The sequence below is a fragment of the Lithobates pipiens genome, unplaced genomic scaffold, assembly GCF_037356315.1.
Source record: "Lithobates pipiens isolate NorthernLeopardFrog02 unplaced genomic scaffold, aLitPip1_a1.2 Scaffold_8, whole genome shotgun sequence".
NCBI classification, from domain to species: Eukaryota; Metazoa; Chordata; class Amphibia; order Anura; family Ranidae; genus Lithobates; species Lithobates pipiens.
Window position 1 is genome coordinate 223,586,219 of NW_027507903.1, and position 21,336 is coordinate 223,607,554.

Below are 21,336 nucleotides of genomic sequence, written 5' to 3' on the forward strand. Positions count from 1 at the left end.
TGTGGAGGAGGCAATTATTTTGAATTACTATCTGCAATGTTTTTTCTGTGATGGACATTCCTATATTTACATCTGACTCATTTTATATATAAAGTTGACTTCATACTTATTTAACTATTTTAGTGAACTTTTAACAAATCCTAGAACTTTTGGATTATTTTAGTGCTGCTAATGTCATGGTATTTGTTGCTGTGACATATTTCTGCTTTCATGAATTTGCATTGTATGTGTACCGAATCATGGCTAGGCCACTATGTTGTCAGCCATTTTTCATGAAGGAGTGACTGTCCTAGGGGGAGATTTCAATTTACCCTTGGACCCTATTTTAGATACTGCGGCAGTCAGCCCTCAAAATCACATTTAATCCGTATTAAGCATCAATTTTATTATTTTCAAATTGTTGATCTTTGGCATATGCTACATCTTACTATAACATGCCACTTCTAGAAGACTGAACTACTTTCTTGCCTCACATTGTGTCTTATACAGGCATCCTCAATCATCAATCAATAGCCAGTTATGGTCAGCAATCTACCTTTCTTTAACCTTCTCTGTTACCTATAAACCCCTATCAATTTGGAGGCTGAACAAACCCTCTTGAAAGATACTTTAATTAGAGCAGCTACTTTGGAGGCAATCTCATCTTTTCTTAAAAATCACGATGATGGTACTACTCAATGCCTTATACAATCGGAAGCTTTAAAGTGTGTGTTAACAGGAGTTCTTATATCACATGGTAGCTGCTTGAAGAGAGAGAGGACCTCCACAATATCCTCTTTACTTAGAGAGATTCAAACTTTAGAAACCTGTCATAAACAGTTCTCAGACATTCTTACTTTCCAGATTTTGTGACAAGAGAGAGTGGAGCTTCACTCTCTTTTGGACTAAGCGTATCTAAAACATAAATATTGTGCTCAAAGGTCATTGGTAGGCATTGGCTAGGTCAATCCAGATTAAACAAACCAGATTATATATTACTAAAATATGTTGTCCGACGAGAGAGATATGGTCCATGTCTCAGAACAGATAGCTTCTGTCTTTTACAAAGATTATAAGGTCTTATATAATATCCATAACCCAGACCCATCTCGTTTAGATCCTCAACATTCGCTGAACTCAAGAAGCACACATTACCTCTATCCTAAATAACCCCACTTAATGCCCAAGTTATCAACCTATTTTTTTGATAAATACAGATTTAAAGATCTATGCCAAAGCTTTGGCCTTTCGTCTCCAGTACGTGATACCAGCCCGGATAGGATCAGATCAAGTGGGCTTTATGCCCAAGAGAGAAGCTTGGGACAATACAATTAAGACAGACACTCTTGTTGATGAATTACACAAAGAAGATTAAACAAACACTTTGTCTGCTATCAATAGATGAAGAAAAAGCCTTAGACTGTCTGGATTGGTGGTTTCTGGTGGCAACATTGGAACAGGCTAGGCTCCCATGGGGGTTTATACACAAAAAAATAGCTTATTTTTCTGCGCTTGCAGCTAGAATAGGGGTCAATGGCCTGTTATCGGACCCAGTGAACATCCCAAACAGTACTAGACAGGGGTGCTCTCGATCGCCCTACTTGTATATATTATCTATGGAGCACCTTGCAGTTGCTCTTACGGTAAATGCTTCTAATGGCGCGTACACACGATCAGACTATCCAGCGGACTTAGGCCGGTGGACAATCTGCCGGACTTTCCGAACGAGCGGACCTGCCCACACACGACCAGACTTTCTGGCGGACAATCCGCCGGACTATGGCGAGAGTCCGCTAGACTTTAGAAATGAACGGACTCTTTTTGTTTGCTTATGATGCTAACTATGTACCCGTTTGTTTTCTTTTTCTTATTTATAGATCTGTAGATGTTCTGAACCTTTGTATCTTGTGAAAATAATAAAAGAATAACTACTCTAAGGGAGGCCATACATAAATCATTCCTAGCCGATTCCCTCATTCACACGATCAAAAAGAATGGGGGAATCCTTCCCGATGTGCTGATGTTTTCCGACAGTGGTGGAGCCTTTCCCATCAGCAGAATGCAATGATTAGTGTTGCCAGCTATAGCCAGCAACAATAATTGTTTGTAAAAATCTTGACAGGATGGTTGTACACAAGTCAATTGATAGTGGTAAGCCATTTTTCTTCAACCTGTTAATAGGAGTAAATAGCTGAAAGATCCCCTCATCAATATGCTGCACCTTTATTATACTTGTAGGCGGTGGTCGACTGGTGACCAAGCTGTATTGCTAAAATGTAATGAAGAAAAGCGAGGCAATTGACCTCACTATGCTGTTAAGATCAAAAGAGTAACTGAACAGAATAACAAATATTTAAAAATTAAGGCAGTGCCAACATTTCAAATGTGCCTTTATTTAGCTTTTTGCCTAGAATTCAGCTTCATAAATAAGAATGTTTACACTTATATTTTCATAACAATAATCTGTTATATACGTAACACAATATGGCACAATCTTCAATAAGAAAATCAAAAGTTACATTTTATCATCTCTCTTAGACAAATGGTAGCATAGCTGGATGAATCTAATTCAAAGGACAGCTTTAACGATGGGTTTGCTGTTTGTAGAATCTCAGATTTTGCCCATTTTTCCCTGCCTTGACTTTGGACATCATCCTCTTCAAAATGTTCATATGACAAATTTCTTGGGTATTTCAGTATATGTCTGTAGCACCCTGGAATATTCAATTGCAGGGGGCCAACTCGAAATTTGCAGACTTGCAGACCAGCTTTGGCTAGAGCCTCCTTATACCAATGACCAACCTGATTAGAAGGATACTTAATACTGTGTCCTGGCATGGGAAGAACTACCTAAAAACAAACATATTTCAGTCTATAAATAAATGAAGACAGAGGTACACAGTAAAACTGTTCCTAACTGCAAAATGTCCTCTTAAAGTGAAACTATGGCTTTAATTGCTCAGACCAACAACCAGCCCACTCCCTGAAGTCTTTCCAAGGGCTTTTATTTTTTTTAATTATTGTATACATACCCTTTTTGCCATTTTCTAGATGGTCTAGTGATGTCACAGGAGCTGTATGTTCTTTCTCAGCAGTGGCAGGTATTCTCCCTGGACTGAGTGCCGCTCACGCAATGACATGAAAGTGAAGCTTAGTCCTGGAGTACTGTGAGCCCAGCCTGTTTTTTGTTGCTTTTTTTGATGCTTCCCCCAAAGATTTGCCTATGACATGATGGATTCATAGGCAATGGACAAAATGAAGTTAGTGTCATTCTGCCTGAAGAGGCATATCAGTGCTGACCCGAGGTGGCAGCTGTAGACAGCACTGGAGTGTGAAAAGGGTAGGTGCAGTCTGGGCATTTTTATTTTTACATTTGAATAGTTGGAAGCCCATCATGTTTTTTTTTTTTTTTGCCATCTCTGCAACATTTGAGAGATTTCCCTTAACTACCTGTCCTGTGGACACAACAGGAAGTGAGAGGAAATATCTTGAAAGTGAATCGTGTGACAGTTGTATTAAAGGGCACACTTGTTCCTTTGACATTTCCCCTCAAGTTCTGTTCTTTTGACATTTTGGATTTTCCTCCACTTTATTTTCAGCAATAATGGTTACCAGAACAAATTAAAGGATATGTTCAGCTTTAGAGCATAGTACATGGCACGCCCATATTTGGGGTGTAACATGTTCCAGCACCCATTCCCCTCTCCCCTTGTGTCACAATGGGCAGGGATTCCTCTGCCCCACAGCAACTGTCACATTTAAAATCAGTGCTGGCTCCGCTCACACAGCCGCATTATTTCCAGGTTTCTGTGAATGAATAAACTAAATGTTTGCCACCAGGGCAGATGACTTGTAGTTATTAATGGACTGATCAGTGCACTCAGTCAATTCACACTTCTTCCAGATATCAAATTGAAAGCCCATACAAAAGGTACACATCTGTCTGTTTTCCCAGTGCTGGATATTGATGCATTCAGAAGAGTATGTCATTGTCACATTATATACCATGAAACAAACCTAGTTACCTGATTCATTAAATATACATTGTCTGCCTCTTCTGCAGCTGTGACAGCATGAACCTATTTAAAAAAACAAAAACAAAATTTAGAGTATAGTCAATATACATTGTGAATAAAATGCACATTCGCATTTACAATATCTTGTTGTAAAGGTAGACTTACAATGTAGACTATATATGGAAAGTAGAGAAGTCATATGCATCGGATTCACTAATTTTGAAAATGCTCTATGACAGAATGTATAGCAGTACATGCAAAAGACATCTGGATAATAATAAAGGATATTTTGTTCTATGGCTTATAAAGTGCTACATTAATAAAACTCCTGTGTGATGTGACCTCTGGGATCCTCCTTCTTTACGTAGACGGAAAAGATTTTGCTATGGTAAAACTATTTACTCACTCTATCAAATAGTGAAGATTTCTTATTCTTATCCTGACAGCATAATACCAAGTCTCCTTCCACAGCCTTTAAACCATACGTAGCCATTCGGTAAGATGCAGCTTCATTCCAGACTTTGCTGCAAAAGGCATGGATGTAGAAGATGCGCATCGAATGTGGAATACTGAGCCAGCATCGAATATATCCTTCATCAGTCATTCCGTATCTATTCAAAGCCCGCAGCATCATCTTTTCTCGTACTTTAAAGTCAGGCATCAACGAAAGAGCGCCTTTAGCATCCCCTAAAATAAACATAAGGAATAATTAAAAGCTATTGTCCAAGCAAAAATTAAAGCCCACCAATCAAGAGTTCCACTTTATTATGACATTTTTCCCTACCTTTTATCCCTATCTGCTGATTGCTATTTTCATCTACACCATGATGTTTATGGATGTTTAATTACTATGAAATATTGATTGTATATATTTATTTGTAGCACTAAAGAATCACCCTTTTTTCCCTATCTGCTGATTGCTATTTTTATCTGCACCATGATCCCCCATCTCTTTGTATCCTGAATGTCTGCCCATACATACAAATGGGATTAGTTTACTGCAAGGGCTGCTGGAAAAAGGGGCCCAGAAACCAGCAGCACCCGAAGAGCTGCTGTACTGCATCATGCAACCAAAAACTAGAGAATGTAACTAAACCATACTTTAGATAATTTCTACACATTTTTCTATCACTGCCTATAACATATAGCAGAAATCTTTCCTCGGTATAGTGATCTCACTGTAGCACTCATAGTGCACTTGTAGGTTGGGACATTTTGTTAAAGCAGATCAGGAAACTCCTATGACAGGTACTGTTTACAATCCAAAGCCTGTCAGAAGGATCGCACAAGATTATAAACTCACTTAGGTGGGACGTGAGGCGGTCATGCTGTGCACGTGAGAGGGGAGGAGCCTGACTGCGGCTTCCACGCGAGCGGATGGAGGAGGACCCGCCGTATCGATCGGAGCTGGGCGCGGTGTGAGAGCGCAGCGCTCCGTAATGCAGCCAGCATCAACCCCTTCGCCTGCAATCGAACGCTGCACGCACGAGACTGAGTACTCCTCCAGCGGGACTCGGAGGCGTACCGCCGGCTGACGGAGCTGAGGACCTCGCTGGAGCGAACGGAGCCCCCGGATCTCCCCCTCCCCCCCCCCCGTACACCCGACGCTGAGATTTCCCTGTGAGCTGAAGAATCTGAATTCAAAGAAGACGACAAACAGGTTAGATCTAAGCATTGCTTATACCCTGAATGTTACTTCAAGGCCTGTTAAATACACAGCAGCAGTATAACAGGAGTAATACAGGTGAGCAGTGTTAATTGAAACCTGTAGAACTATGTTCCATGGAGCGGAAACGTGCATTTAAAATACGTGTACTCAGGAGAAATTAGCTGGATAAAGCGGATGGACTGGAAAACGAAGCTGAGTTCTTAATAAATAGTTTCCCTGAGAAGACAGGTTAAAATGTATAGGCTTAATAAGCCTTGAAAAGTTCTGCCGGGAACCTTGAAACACTTTTGAATTAAGTGTCTTTCCTGTTTTCCTGTTTTTTTTTTTTTTTTTTCCTTTTGTTCCTACTGAGCATCACCTGTGTTTGAGGCCGGTATAGTACAGTCACTATGCTTAGCGCTAGAATGAGATGAGAAGCAGAGGATGATATTGACTATGTGTTGCACCTGTGTCTCCTTATTGAAGGTGAATCCGAAGGTTTCAAAAATAGTGCTGAGGAATTAGTACCTCTGGTCCCTTTTTTTTTTTCTCCATATCTCATTATCAAGAGAATACTTCAGTGTGACAAAGGTAAAAGCCTTTTGCTCGGTACTCTCTCTCTTTTTCTTTTTTTTTTGGTGACATATTTTGGGCCATTATAGCCAAGACATGGACACATAAGGGGTGTATTTAAGGACACGGAGAAGTACAGGTAATCTGCCCTATTGTCGGTAGAGTGCACCAACGGCAGACCGTCAGTGAAGAATCCCTGGAAAAGAAAAGAGAAAAAAGGGGGGTCTCAGACATTCCCCGATACTTATACAGTGACCACTAAGTGAAAGGGGAATCCTGGGGAGGAGAAAGATAAAGAGGGACAACATGAGGGGAAGAAACCCAAAAGTTAATGATCCCAAAAACCCAAGAGAGAGTCTAAATACAAGTACAATCCAGAAGTACCTTAAAGAAACCAGCCAAAAAAGTCCTGGTATAGAAAAAAAACAGCTGGGCACACGAGAGAAGAGGAAGGAGGCAGAAAGATTAGTTGGGTCACAGGCTGACACTTCCGGTGAGGAGTTGGATTTGGATTCAGATGGTAAGGGAAAGGAGCAGAGGGATATTTCCCAAATACCAACAAAAGGCGAAATACAGGAAATGTTCACGAGCTTGGAACATACAATCAAAGCAGAGATTTCAACCGTAAGGACGGATATGGGACACCTGTTAAGGAGGATAGAAGAAACAGAGGAACTAACGGTTAAACAGGCTCAGGAAATAATAGACTTACAATTGCAAACTAGAAGGATGCAAGAGGCTCACAGGGATATCTTATATAGAATGGAGGAACAGGAGAACCAGAGCCGACGTCAAAATCTTAGGATCAGAGCCCTGCCAGAACAACAGGGAGAAGATCTAGGAGTAAAAATGGCAAAGATATTTAACCCTTTACTAGGTAGAGCGGAAGGAGAAGAATTAAAGATCGATCGAGCACACAGAGTGAGGAAACCTCCAGGACTAAGGGAAGAGGTACCAAGAGACGTGATCATAAAATTTCACCTCTATGAGGATAAAGCCAAGATATGGAGCAGACTAAGAGGACCGTCTCCAATACAATATGAGGGTACAATACTGCAAGTTTTCACAGATCTCTCTGCAGGAACCCTGGCACGGAGAAGACAACTAAAACCCCTATTGGAACAGTTGAGAAGCGCAAACATAAAGTACAAATGGGGGTTCCCGACAGCCCTGCTAGTCCAGAGAGAGGGAACGACTATCAAGCTAAAGTTCCTAGATGAACTAGAAGATTTTTGTAATAAACTGGGAATTCCACCTCCCAAGATCCCTCGAGATCCACGTGAAATTTAATGTGAAGGGACTCTATTCAATAAGGGGGTGGGGGTGGAGGGCGATGGTTGTTTCTTTTTTTTTTTTTTTTTTTTTTTTTTTGCTATGGCTCTGGTTTGAAATGGTCTTCCTTTTTGTTTTTTGTTTTTTCGGGTTGGGGAGGGGGGGGAGGGAAAGCCCGGGGAGACAAGGGCAGGGGGGGGATTGACAGGAGGAAGGATCGGATGGGCTGATCCGGGCTCCACCACTCCTTGTTTGTATAGGGGGAATCCTTCTCCCAAGGGGTGGGGGGAGAAGGGATACAGAAGTGGAGGGTCGCAGTTGGAGTTACACCCTAGTAGGTATTGCTTGCAGAGGGGAGCGGTGCCCCCCAATGACAAGTAAAGGCCAGGATTGGGCCAGTGGGTGGGGAGGGGGGGGTGAGGAGGGGTGGGTGGGGAGGGGGGTTAGGTGGGAAAAGAAAAGCCTTGCAGAAGGGGGGAAAGAAAAAAAAGGGAAAATTATGGGTAGGGTAAAAATTCACAGAATAAATAGGCCATCAGACAACCTTGGATGACTGAGGTAAAGTTTTTGTCATACAATGTAAAAGGATTAAATTCTCCTAATAAAAGGTATAAAGTTTTAAAGGAACTGCAGCAATATAGTGCAGAAGTGGTATTCTTGCAGGAGACCCATCTAACCCAGGATACGAATACTAATTTATATTCAGATAGGTTCCCGATCTGGTTCTATGGGGACTCCCCAATAAGGAGGGCGAAGGGAGTGGCGATTGGATTTGAGAAACATACAAGATTTACATTGCTTGATAGGCTGACTGATCCTGAGGGTCGATATTTGTTCCTTAAGGGAGAACTAGGAAACAGGGTGTTTACGCTCGCAAATGTATACTGTCCAAATAAAAATCCAGTTGGATACTTGAAACAAATATTACGGAGACTAGCAGACTTTAAATCAGGAGATGTAATATTGGCAGGGGACTTAAATTTTTGTATGGATCCGGCCATGGACAGCACGTCCCGTGCAAGGGGGTCGAATGAGAGGAATCTGAAAATAATTAAGCATCGCCTGAAACAACACCAAATGATGGATGCTTGGAGGATCCAACATGAAAAAATAAAAGATTATATCTTTTTCTCCCCCGTGCAAGGGACACACTCCAGGCTGGACTACATATTGGTGGAACACAGGCTGCTAGAAGAAGTCTCTGAAACAAGGATAGGAATAGTGTCGCTGTCAGATCACTCCCCAGTGATAATGAAGATGAGGATACCCGGAATTCATAGAAAACCTTTTACATGGAGATTAAATGAAAATTTTTTACAGGATAAAGAAACTGTAGAGATAATCCGGAAAGAAATAGAATTTTACTTCTTGATGAATAATATAGGGGAAATTTCGGGTGCCTCCCTATGGGAAGGACATAAAGCATACATCAGGGGTATCCTCATCTCCATAGGAGCAAAAAAGAAAAAAGAATAGAGAAAAGGGAGAATCTGATAAAAGAAGTTTATAGATTAGAGCAAGAGCATAAAAAACATAAGGGTCAAAAGCAGGAACCATATCATTTACTGATCAACACGAGAGAGGAACTTAAGGACTTGATGGATCAGGAAGCAAGGAGGGCATGTGAGGGAAGAGCCAGAGAGAGATACTATGGGAAAAATAAAACAGGTAAATATCTAGTGAGACAGCTAAAAGGGAAGAGGGAGACTAACTTTATTGATAAAATTCAGGACAAGAATGGGAAGATGGTCCATACTACCAAGGAAATTGCGGAGGTATTCAGGCAATATTATGAAGCTCTATATAACGTAGGCCAAAAAGGGGGGCGAGGTAAAGGGGATGAGGAAATTATTAAAGAGTTTTTGTACGACCCCAAACTACCGCATTTACAAGAAAGTGATAGAGATAATATAGATAGACCTATCACAGAAGAGGAAATTCATAAAGCGTTAAAGGAGACGGCATCGGGTAAAAGTCCGGGACCCGACGGGTACACAACTTTTTACTATAAAAAATTTAAGGAGATATTAGTCCCCAGATTATGTAAATACATGAACGGTTTAGGTACAAAATACGAAATGAATGCAGAGGCCTTACAGGCCACCATCACGGTATTACCAAAGGAGGGAAAGGATCATTTGCTCTGCTCCAGTTATAGGCCGATAGCACTATTGAATGCTGATACAAAACTATTCGCAAAAATATTGGCGTCTAGATTGAAGGAAAAGATGAATGAACTAGTGCATCCAGACCAGGTCGGGTTTATTCCCGAAAGAGAAGGGAGGGATAATGGAGTAAGGGCATTGCTCCTCCTCCAGGCCCTAAAAAATAGTGGGACCCCAGGTCTATTCCTGTCTATAGATGCGGAGAAAGCATTTGACAGGGTAGACTGGGGACTCATGATAGAAACGTTAGAAGTAATGGGTGTGGGACCGAGAATGATCCAATGGATCCAAGTACTTTATAATCATCCGCAGGCCTCGGTAAAGATTAACGGTGAATCCTCTGCTCAATTTCAAATGGGAAACGGCACCAGACAGGGGTGCCCGTTATCCCCGCTCCTTTTTGCTTTATCTTTGGAACCATTACTGGCCGCTATCCGAAACAACCAGGACATAAAGGGGATTGAGATGGGAAGGGATGAACACAAACTCGCAGCCTACGCGGACGATGTGCTCTTTTTTATTACCAATCCTAGGATTACGATTCCGAACTTGCTGGGGACTTTGGAAAAATTCGGCAAAATATCGAATTTGAAAATAAACCTCAGCAAGTCCGAAGTCTTGAATGTTAATATTAGCATCCAGGAAGAGGAGAAACTCCAGGCAGAATTCCGCTTTCCCTGGCGTAAGGAAATTAAATATTTGGGAGTTTACCTCACGAATACGATCAGGAAAATATACATGAATAATTATATCCCATTACTTGATGAAATTAAAAGAGAAATAAAAAAAATCTCAACATGTCCCCTCTCCTGGTTAGGACGGATTAACGCGGTCAAAATGTTTCTGGTCCCAAAGATTATATATAAGTTTCAAATGTTGCCCATCCCGCTCTCTCAGGCCTACTTCAGAACACTGAAAAATATAATCTCTAAATATATATGGCAATTTAAAAAGCCGAGAATTAGCTGGGCGGTATTAAGTAGGGGGAAAAGACAAGGGGGACTGGCAGTCCCGGATCTAAAAAGATACTACAATGCGGTAGTTTTGTCACGAGTAGTGGAATGGGCGAAAGAGGTAAATGAAAAGAGATGGGTGAGTTTAGAAAAGGTAATGAGTCAAGCACTTTTAGGACGTATAATTTGGAACCCTCCACAGTATAGGACAATAGGATCCGACGCACACGAGATAACACGTTTAGCATTTAAGATATGGGATCGCACACACTCACAAAATAATTGGGGGTATAATTCACCGTTGATTTTTCTCAAGGAAAACGATTACTTCACACCGGGAAAACAGGAAGTAGGGGGTAACTGGATAATAAAAGGAAATGCACAATTAAAAGACATATTAGTTAATGGTAGATTAATTCCATTTCAAGCACTGAGCGTAGACACTGAACTTATGAAGATCGATGCATGGCGGTTCCTCCAGTTAAGTCACTTTATCTCAAATCTCCCTCAGCCAATCCGAAGTGAAGAGGATCTGAGACCTCTAGAGCGGTTATGCCTGAGAGAAAAATCGAAAAAAAATATAACTCGAATATATAAGATTCTCTCAGAGGGAGACGAGCGGGAGGCCCCGCCATACATCGAAAAATGGGAAAAGGACTTGGGGTCACAATGTAGCACTCAAATTCGTAAGCAGATATTCAAATTAACTCACACCGGGGTAGTAGATAATAAGCTGATAGAGACAAATTACAAATGTTTATCAAGGTGGTACGCTACGCCTGACAAAACGGCCAAATTTGTGGCAGCGCAATCTGCGGATTGCTGGCGTGGGTGTAAAAAAACTGGGACTATGGCCCATATTTGGTGGGACTGTCCCATTATTAAAAAATATTGGAGGAAGATCATAGAGATAATAAAGATTGTAACTAAAAAGGAAATAAGAGAAGATCCTTGGACGATTCTATTTCATGGGACAGATGAACCCATAAAGCTATACAAAACCTCGTTAATACCCATTCTTCTAGATACCGCCAAGAATTTAATCCCAAAAAAATGGAGAGAGACCGAAAGTCCTAAAATATCGGAATGGATTTTTCATGTAAATGAAATACAAAAAATTGAATACTATAAGGAAGGGGACGAAGATCTAACAGCAGAAGTGGGAGGCCTAGATAAATGGACTCCATGGGAAGAATTTAAAAACTCTTGGAGATATGTAGAGGAAATTACACAATAAATATAAGGGAAAGAAAGGGCGAAGGGGAGAAGGAAAAAGGGGGAGAAGGGGAAGAAAAAGGGGGAAAAGGGAGGAAAGAAAAAAGAGAGAAAAATAGGAGGATGGGAAAAACTAATACCCGGCCAGAAATAATGGATACAACTATGGTACCCATAAGTAATCTGCAAGGCAGGGGGGGGGGGGGGGCGGGTGAAGGCAGAGGGGTATTTAACGTTTGGATGGTATAGCTATAAGTTATAAAGAAATTAAGAAATGTTTGTATTTAGGTGTAATAAGGTTTTTCTTTTTCTCTTTTTTGTAAAATGTTTTATACACTCTTTGTTGGGAAAATAGTATATATAAAAAATTTGAGATAAATAAAGAATAATAAAAAAAGAAGGGAAGTGGTAGTTGAATAAGGGTTGCTCTAGCTGAATAAGTGCTCACTTCCTGTATGATTTGGAAACAGGGAGTGCTTGTTTGATAAGTATTATGTTATTCATGTTCAGGCCTGAAAGACAGGCATATTATTGAGGACTTTACACTGCTTAAAAAGTATTTAGGTTTATGTTCACAGCCTAGCAACAGACTTAATCTAGTAGGAATCTGATATGGCAGATTAATGGAGGCTGCCACTGATGACTCCTCCTTTTGAGAATGTAAATTTCCTGGTTGCCATTCTGTTGCACAGACTTCAATGCTGTCCGAGTTCTGCTGACTTGGAGCAAGTATAGAGATGAGGAGTTTTGACACTCATTTACAGCATGTTTGTTCTGGATCTAGAACTTTAAGAGGAAGTAAACTCTCCCACTCGGATGCTTCTTTTCATTTAGTCCATTATAATAAGTAATTATCAAACTATAGCCACTGTAATCCAGCCCAAATTGCATATTACTTACCGTTTAAAGAAACTTTAAAAATCTTGTTTCCAGGGGTTGGGTTAGGCAGCGCCATCTTAAGTATTGTTTTCTGAGTCCACAGTGGAGTGTATTTCCGCCCTTACATTTAGCGCTTCCTGTACTATTAACCAAGCCTCCTTCTCAATCCAACGTTTCTATGGCAACCCTGCTTCCCTGTTCATAGCTGACTTGTTTTATTTCATATTATTTACTTGTGCTGATTACCTAGTGTTTGCCTGTATGAGTCCTATCAGCTTCAGCTGATAAGACTGCAGTTATTTCTGTCCCATGCCCTGCTTTACTCTGTATGTGAGGTCACATGGTCACATGGTGTGTAGAAGCTCTGAGTGATTAGCAGCCTCCTGGGAGTTCACTGTTGTGTGCTGTAGGAAGTCCTGATAGATAGATAAGACATACAGAGTGTGCCGTAAATCAGGGGAGATCTAGGCATGCTCAGTGACGTAATTCTAAAGAACAAAAAGGATTACAACAATACTAAGCAGTTAAGGAAATATCTACAAGCAGTGTTCATTGGGGTTTTTTATGCTGATTTACATGGGACAAAGTTGTGGGGGAGGGTTTACAACCACTTTAAAAGTACCCAAGTCAGTCACAGACATTTTAAGGAGGCCTGTAATGGCAGTCCACAACTTTCTTCCACGAGAGTGTCACTTTAAAAGGAGCCTGGAGTTACATTTTAAAATGTAACTCCAATTTTGATTTATTTTCTTTTTTTAATACATTCCTTATTTAGCAATTCAAGTTATACAAAGACAGTGGCATCACTATAAGAAAATGCAAACATGAAAAATAACAAATACAGTGTTCGGTTCATAGGAGGTACATAAGAGAACATGAAGAACCTGGGGGGAGCAGATAACTCACCTGAGTCATAGAGAAAGGAATTCTAGCAAGAGCTATGTCATAGGTATAAACCCACCCAATAATAAATTCTCAGTCATGGAACTACAAGGTGTGTTTATTGGAGTGCAATAGAGCTTATGAATTCTGAAGGTATTTATCCAAAACTCATGCCAGTAAAACCAAAAATTTTCTGGCAGTTCTTCGCAGTGTTGAAGGGACAAAGCAAAGTTCTCTATTATTATGTGATGTATGTCAGAGTGGTTTGTCTGAGCTAGTTTGTAATTTCTCTGATATGCAGATCAACTTTTTAAATATGTAAGTGCATTACTTTACTTTTAATAAATTTGAACCTGCATTGCTACACTATAAGGCTGTCTGTACACTTTCTATAACTGGAACATTTATCTGAAATCCTGGAGAAGATACATTGTGGGAGAGTGCCCTCAGGCATTATGCCGGCTATCTATTACAGAAGGCTCCAGTGATGGTTGTTTGATAAGTGCTGTTTGAATACTCAGCTTTTGAGAGTCAACTCCATCTGGTAAGCAGCCTTGCTACACACCATTGGTGCATTTTGGAATATTTCTGCACACAGGATTAGTTTGGGAACCTTCTCTTGCTTTGGAGTTGGTTGCTTTCAACAACTCCTATAATTTTTATTGGGACTTTTTGATGGACCCATTTATATAATCTCCACCTAAAGAAGACTGATCTTTCCCTATTTTGTGTGGAATTTTTTATTTTATATGTAGCACAGGTTGTTTTTTATTCATTATATGTTTAGCACTGCACTTATTCATAGGAATTCTTTTTGATTTGGAATCAACAAATCATGGTAGCTGCTTTATATTCTATATTTTAAACACCAAAGACATATTGGTGAGGGAGTCCTCCATTTCCAGTATAATGGATCGATAGTTCCTGGTTGCGTTGATGAGATGTATGAGAAGGGACCACATGTATGCCCATCCAGAAAGACCGTTGCAGTGGAGCAGGAATGCAGCTGAGTTATTCCCTGGGTTTATTCCTGTAAGATTGAAAATTGTGGAGCAGCACACCTTGTTGCATCTCCAGCACAAAGGGTAAATCAGTGAGAAGAACTTATTGAGGTGGGGGGGAGCCTAACACCAAATTAATAGAAGCTTAAAGCATGTTTCTTGGGTGTTGCTGGTATTAGAACCTTCATGTTTGAACTCAATCATTTTATCTCTTTGGGGCCAGGTGAAGGAATATCTCAAATCTGATTCCCACCTCCAGATACAGGAAGGGGTAAATTCTGGTGATGCATTTAACAGGAGGGTGTAAACTGATAAAGAGTGTGTCGTAGGGGGTCTGTATCCATGCAGAGGTCTTCAAAAGATGCCAAATGTGACACAGGAGGGGGGAGGGTTCCGAAAAGCGGAGGTTCCATTTTTGTGTGAACCTCCGCTTTAATGCCAAGATTTAAAAATTACAGATCTTTTCTTTAACCACTTCAATACCAGGCACTTTCCGGCCTTCCTGCCTCAGCCTTTAGTGCTGTCGCTGTTTAAATGACAATTGCATGGTCATGCAACACTGTACTCAAACAATATTTTTATAATTTTGTTCCCAAAAATTTAGCTTTCTTTTGGTGGTATTTGATCACCTCTTGGGTTTTTATTTTTTGCTAAACAAATAAAAAAAAAAAGAAAGAAAAAAAAAGTTTTTCTTCATTTCGGTTATAAAATTTTGTAAATAAGTACGTTTTCTCCTTCACTGATGGGCACTAATGAGGCTGCACTGATGGGCACTGATGAGGTGGCACTGATGTGCAGCACTGAAGGGCACTCATAGGAGGAAACAGGTGGGCACTCATAGGCGACACTGATGGGCACTGAAAGGCTGCACTGATCTGTACTTATGGGTGGCACTGATGGGTACTGATAGTTCACACTGATGGGTGGCACTGATGGGCATCACTGCTATGGAGACACTGGCAGGCATTGCTGATGGGCACACATTGGCATCCCTGGTGGCCATGGGTAGCATATCTGGTGGTCATCAGTGGTGGCCATCCCTGGTGGTCCTGGGTGGGCATCCTTGCGGGGGCTCTGCTGATAATCAATTAGCGCAGACCCCCGTCTGGAGAGCAGCCGATCGGCTCTCCTCTACTTGTGTGTCAGACACGAGTGTGGAAAAGCCAATACATGGCTTTTCCTGTTTACACTGTTATCAGCTACGATTGGACACAGCTGATTGCGTGGTAAAGAGCCTCCGTCAGAAGTTCTTTACCCAGATCAGAGATGCTGTGTGTCAGACTGACACGAGGGCACACGCCGGGTTGTTATCCTGATGATGTCCAGTCAGAATAACAGGACCACTTTTCCAACATTATACAGCTACATGGCGGGTGTGCAGGAAATGGTTAAAGTGGATGTAAACCCATTCATGAAATATGAGCTGGGCACATAGATCTGCAGTGTTCTGTTATCTCTCTTCCAAGCACTAAGTCCTGTAGCTGTCTCCTGCTCCGTTCTTCTGTTATCAGCCTGATAACTCCTGACAAGTTTTCCATCACATATGATTAAAGCAGCCAGAGATTTGTGTTGGGGAGGATGCTATAAGATTCAAGGAACAGTGCTGAGAGTCTCTTTATGAGAAGAGGGGGTGTGTGCCTTTCCTCCAATCAGCTGTCTTGGCTGTATGCCCAGGCTTTACTGCAGTGTTGAACAGGAAGAGAAAATCGAACACAATGTGCACTTTCTAAACAGTATATACAGCTGAAGACAACAGATATACATGTACAACTTATGTAGGGAGATTTGTTTCATCACTGTGTATCATTTGAGGCTGTTCACTTCACTGGATATATGTGAGGATTTAAATCCACTTTAAGCTGCACGTACAACAAAATTTTTTCCAGTAAACGCTGCAGTTGCGCACGAGTAGAAACATTTTCATAAAAAGCAAGTTAAATGACAGATTATTCATGTTTCACATCAAACTGATTTTTGGTGGCTATTAAATCTAGATAAATAAGAAAAAAACAAAACTACAGTAGCTAAGAGTATATATTTTGAGCATTTTTATATTCAGCAATTTAAACACAGAGAATTGCATTTTTACACTTGCCTGACTCAAAAAAGTATCTTTTTGCTTTGTTTACTGGATCATCACAGTCCTCTGGTGTGAAGAATAATTTTACTGCCAGCGCCTGAAGAATAGAAAATAGTTTTAATTTTTTGACACTGAATTCTAAAGAGACAACGAAAAGAAATTTCAGTTCGGTAAACTGGAGCCGAGCAGAGGAACGGAATAACAATGTCCTTGCTGAAAGGCAGAGAAGGTAGTTCTGGGCTTTAACATCACTTTGTCCCAGTGCTAAACCAGAAATGGTTCTTTGCCATGTAAAGCCTTCAGTTCAAACACTTGCCTTGATGAGGTGAAGGCAACAGGAAACACCACCGTGTGGGTGAGAGTAGAGAGATATGTCTCTAATTGGTTCCTCTGAAGTACAGAGAAAGCAGATTTAGATTGCATGGAGTCACAGCGAAGCAGACAATGGGAGCTAAATGGGAGGGAGGCTCCCTGTACAAAGGTCTCAATTAAAAAGTGAGAGGCTATCAATCACTGAAATAAAATATAAAGGGCAAAATCCTGATCCCTGATAGTGCTGATAGCCAAACATTGGTCCAGACTCAGCTGAAGAAAGGAGTACATTCAACCCACAGAAACTCCTAGGGTTGATAAAGTATGCCTTCAACAATCGATAATATACTGTTGGTAGACCTTGAGGACAGTAGACTTCCTAGCTGTGGCCATATTAGGAATCACAGACTCAGAATGGTCCCTTTCTTAGAAACTGGGCTTCAACAGCCATGCTGTTAAAGTTAGTGATTGAAGGACAATGTTAATCGGTCTTAAGTCAGGGGATCCTGGTGATGCCACATCCACCTGGGACAAATTCGAGCTGTGTAAATAGCTGCCGAACCTGGAGATCCACATCCAGCATTCCCCACCTGTGACACAGGTCTGGGAACAGCTCAGGGTATAGGGATCACTCCCCTTTATCCAGGTGCTATTGGCTGAGGTAGTCAGCTTGTCAAAGGTGGCTGATTTAGGTCACCGCCCTGCCACTGTCTGACAGTCTGGATCAGATGACCTTCTAGCAGAATGGTCCAACCCTGCAGGGACACCAAAGATTCAGGATGTTGATCAGGAGATGAAATTTTGACGATGACCACGTACCTTGCACTGACCAGGAAGGACTTTTCCAATACCAGAACTGGATTCCCGAACCAGCAGGCCAGGGACAACCTTATTTGACCATGGTCTTTGCTCAGGTTTTCTCCCTGTGCAGCCGGTCCAAGTATCCTGCATCCATAATGCTTCCTTTTTTTCTTGCCTCTTCAAAACTAACAGAAAACAGGCTTGAAGAAAACCTGCCCACTCACCTGAGAACAACTAGTAAAAAAAAATGGACTAAGACATGCCGATTGTTCGCGGGGTTATCCTGTGCTACTTTTTTAGTTGCCAGTGTATATTTCTGCTGCAGGTTGCAGTATAACCAGAAAGTTTAAGATTTGAGATTGTTATGTCCACACTTACATGTCACTCTAGCCAATTATATAACAGGATGAAAATTATACTTTTAATGCTAATAAAAGTCCATTACCATCACTCCCTTACTGTTTATTGGTATTCTTACCGTTTCTTCTTTTAGCAAAGCTAATCCAACTTCCTGTGATTGCATATTCCGCCCTTTTCCAAATCTTTGTGGCCCATAATAGTTTAGAAATCCTCTTACCTGTAATGATAAGCTCAGATGAAAAAGAAAAATATAACTGGATGACCCAAATTTCCACTTGTCCATATTTAAAGTGGAAGTGAAAACAACTATATTAACACTTGAAATAAAATGAGCATCAACTATCTTACTCACCAAAAAATTTGTAATTCTGTTCAGCCGGTTTTCTAAGACCCCTTTCACACTGGGGTGTTTTTGCTACAGCACTAAAAGTAGCGCCTGCAAAGCGCCCTGAAAGAGCCACTGCTGTCTCTCCAATGTGAAAGCCCAAGGGCTTTCACACTGGAGCGGTGGACTGGCAGGATGCTAAAAAAAAAAGTACTGCTAGCAGCATCTGAAAATCAATGGGGCAGCAAGGCCATACCGCCGGCATAGCACTGCTGCAGCAGCGCTTTATGGTGGTTTTAACCCTTTCTCGGCTGTTAGCAGGGGGGTAAAAGTGCCATGAAATTTATGGTAAAGCACCGCTAAAAATAGCAGCACTTTACCGCCGACACACCCACCACCCCAGTGTGAAAGGGGCCTAATACATACATTGTTGTCGAACAACAAAGTCAGGTTTCCCTGCTTTCCTCTATTTCAGTTAGACCAATGCAGTTTTCTCAAGGACCACCAAGGAGCCTGTGAGTCTGAAGCACTCAAACAGCTCACTGACAAAGTTAGTTCTGTGCTCCTCCTCCTATCAGCCAGTTCTCTATGTACTGTATGTGTAAAAGCCTGACTGGCCTACACTGCTGTCTCTTCCCCTATGAAACCTACTGTGCAGGGAACTGATGGCTAATATAAAGACAAACTGATTTACTATTCTTATATTCATTTTAGGATTTATTTTTGATGAATACCTGTACATACCAGAGTTAAATATGAATATATGAAGTATATTTGACTAGAATTCTGCTGCAACATTCTCATGAATTTCAATAGTTGATCCTTCATGCAACTTTCTGAATAGTTACAGTATAATTATGTTGTATCAACCGTTTCATTGCTAAAAATGCCTTAGGGTCCTTTCACATGGGCTTGATCAATCTGCTGATCCCCACTGAGCAAGCAGAGAAGAGGTCAGTCTCTGGTCACTGTGCAGAGAGGGACCTGTCAAACCTCCGCTGTCCTCTATGGAGATTGGATGAAAACGGACCGCCTGTCCATTTTCATCTGCTCCTATCTGATTCTTCAGACATATGGAAAACAGGGTTTCTATCCATCTGGATTTCATGGACAGTATCGGATATCAGCGGACATGTCACTGCTGACATCCGCCACTCCATAGGAGTGAATGAAGCATCCGATCAGTTCCGCATGTAAAACTAAAGTAATGCATGCAGTACTTTTTTTTTCAGCACAGTGGGTTGTGAAGCAAACTATCACAATACTGCTGTAGTGAATAAAATGTTTTTTTACAAAGTTCTAACAATAAACACATAAATAAAGGGATGGCCCATAAGTACACCCAAATGAATGAGGCGTTAGTGAATTAATCCCAAAGGCTCGAGTCGAGTTTCAGAAACACCTGCTATTTGATTACATTAGATGGCCAGCAGCCTGCTAGGATCTGCTCTCAAACAAAAACATACAGCCTTTGTTGTGAATGAATTTCTTCACAATGCTTATAGATATATAGATGAATAAGAGATTATTGAGGCCTTCGTGCACACTGGCTGTTTGGCTGATGTCTGTCATTCCCAGTGATACTGGGTGCCCGGGAAACACAAGTGCAGTGTCCAACCCTGCTGTCAGCAGCCTGCCGAAATCTGTGAAAGTCTGAAATACACAGCATCTATTGACGCTGAGTTGCACTGTGAATTAGGACTGTTAAGGGGCATATGTCGAAAACACAGAAATTGGGAAATTGGGAAGCTGGAAGATGTTTTGTTAAATCCTTACCTTGATATTATGGACTGCATCTTCAATTCTCTGATCCAATTTCAAAGTGTCACCGCTGTGATTTCTAAGATTTCTCAATATTAGGGTAAAATGGTTGCCAGTAAGCTGTCCGAGATGTATATGACACTTTGCAGGTCGCACATTATGTATTTTTATACCATTTTTTTCAAGCAGCTTTCCAATTTTCTGCATTCTAAATAGAAAAGCAAAAACAAAGCAAAAAACAAAAACAAATATTGTTGTTTATTTTATTTATAATTAAAGCCAACATTTTTTTTTTAGTTTTGGATTACCCCCCTGTTGGATTTTTACTGCTATTCAAGGCTCCGTTAGAGAAATGTAACCTTATTTTCTCTCCTGTTGACAAAGGTATCACCAGACAGGAAGTGAGGAAAAAATTTGAAGGGGGCACAGACAAAAATAAAAATCTGACACGAGTCTTCACCTGCTCTACTATAGAATTGTAAAGGTTTAGCCTGCAGGTTCCTGCTTGTGAAATTCTTACCTCCTTGCTGCAGTGACTCTGCTGGATCTGTAGTTCTACTCACATGGGCTGCTGGCTTCTGTGTTCACCTGTGAGCGCTACCTGTTCTACTGTTGATTTATATCAGTTTCGGTCTTCCTGGTTCGCTTTCCAGTCTGCTGCTGTATATATAGGAATGCTCAGTGCAGTTTGCGTTGCCTGAGCAATTTCCTAGTTTTTCTGAGCTCCTGCTTTCCCGCATATTACTTGTAATCTGCGTCTGACTTCTTGTGTACCAACCCCAGCGTCACCTACCATTTTTGCCTGCCATGTGCCCTGACCTTGATTTGTTTTCTGGGTGCTATTCTGTCTCCTGCCATCTGTACTCTGCAGACGCGAGTGGTCTCCGCATCTTTAGCTGGGCGAACCTGGGGGACACGACCTGGTACCAATCTGCTCCATCCCCACAATCAGGGGCTCACAAGTTGGCTTTTTCAAGGGTTCACTACCATTGGAAACATGACACAGAACAGCTTTTATATTTCTGTCCATGTTACTGTTTGAGAGATCCCCTCAATTCCTGTTTGGTAAAAATTATTATTAAATCTATAAGCTTTAGAAATTACATTAATTTAA

General features: G+C 41.1%; 1 protein-coding gene across 1 annotated transcript in view; it reads right to left on the minus strand.

Annotated features, from left to right (window-relative positions):
* Window positions 1-2,351: 2,351 nt before the first annotated feature.
* The window catches only part of PUS7L (pseudouridine synthase 7 like), a 34,611-nt gene continuing 15,626 nt past the window's right edge, over window positions 2,352-21,336 (minus strand). Inside the window, exons 4-9 of the mRNA XM_077472724.1 lie at window positions 20,238-20,430; window positions 18,255-18,353; window positions 16,679-16,760; window positions 4,402-4,682; window positions 4,005-4,058; window positions 2,352-2,829 (exon numbers count right to left, since the gene is read on the minus strand). Coding sequence (XP_077328850.1) covers window positions 2,488-2,829; window positions 4,005-4,058; window positions 4,402-4,682; window positions 16,679-16,760; window positions 18,255-18,353; window positions 20,238-20,430 — 1,051 coding nt within the window. The 3' untranslated portion in view covers window positions 2,352-2,487. The remainder of the gene's footprint in view (window positions 2,830-4,004; window positions 4,059-4,401; window positions 4,683-16,678; window positions 16,761-18,254; window positions 18,354-20,237; window positions 20,431-21,336) is intronic.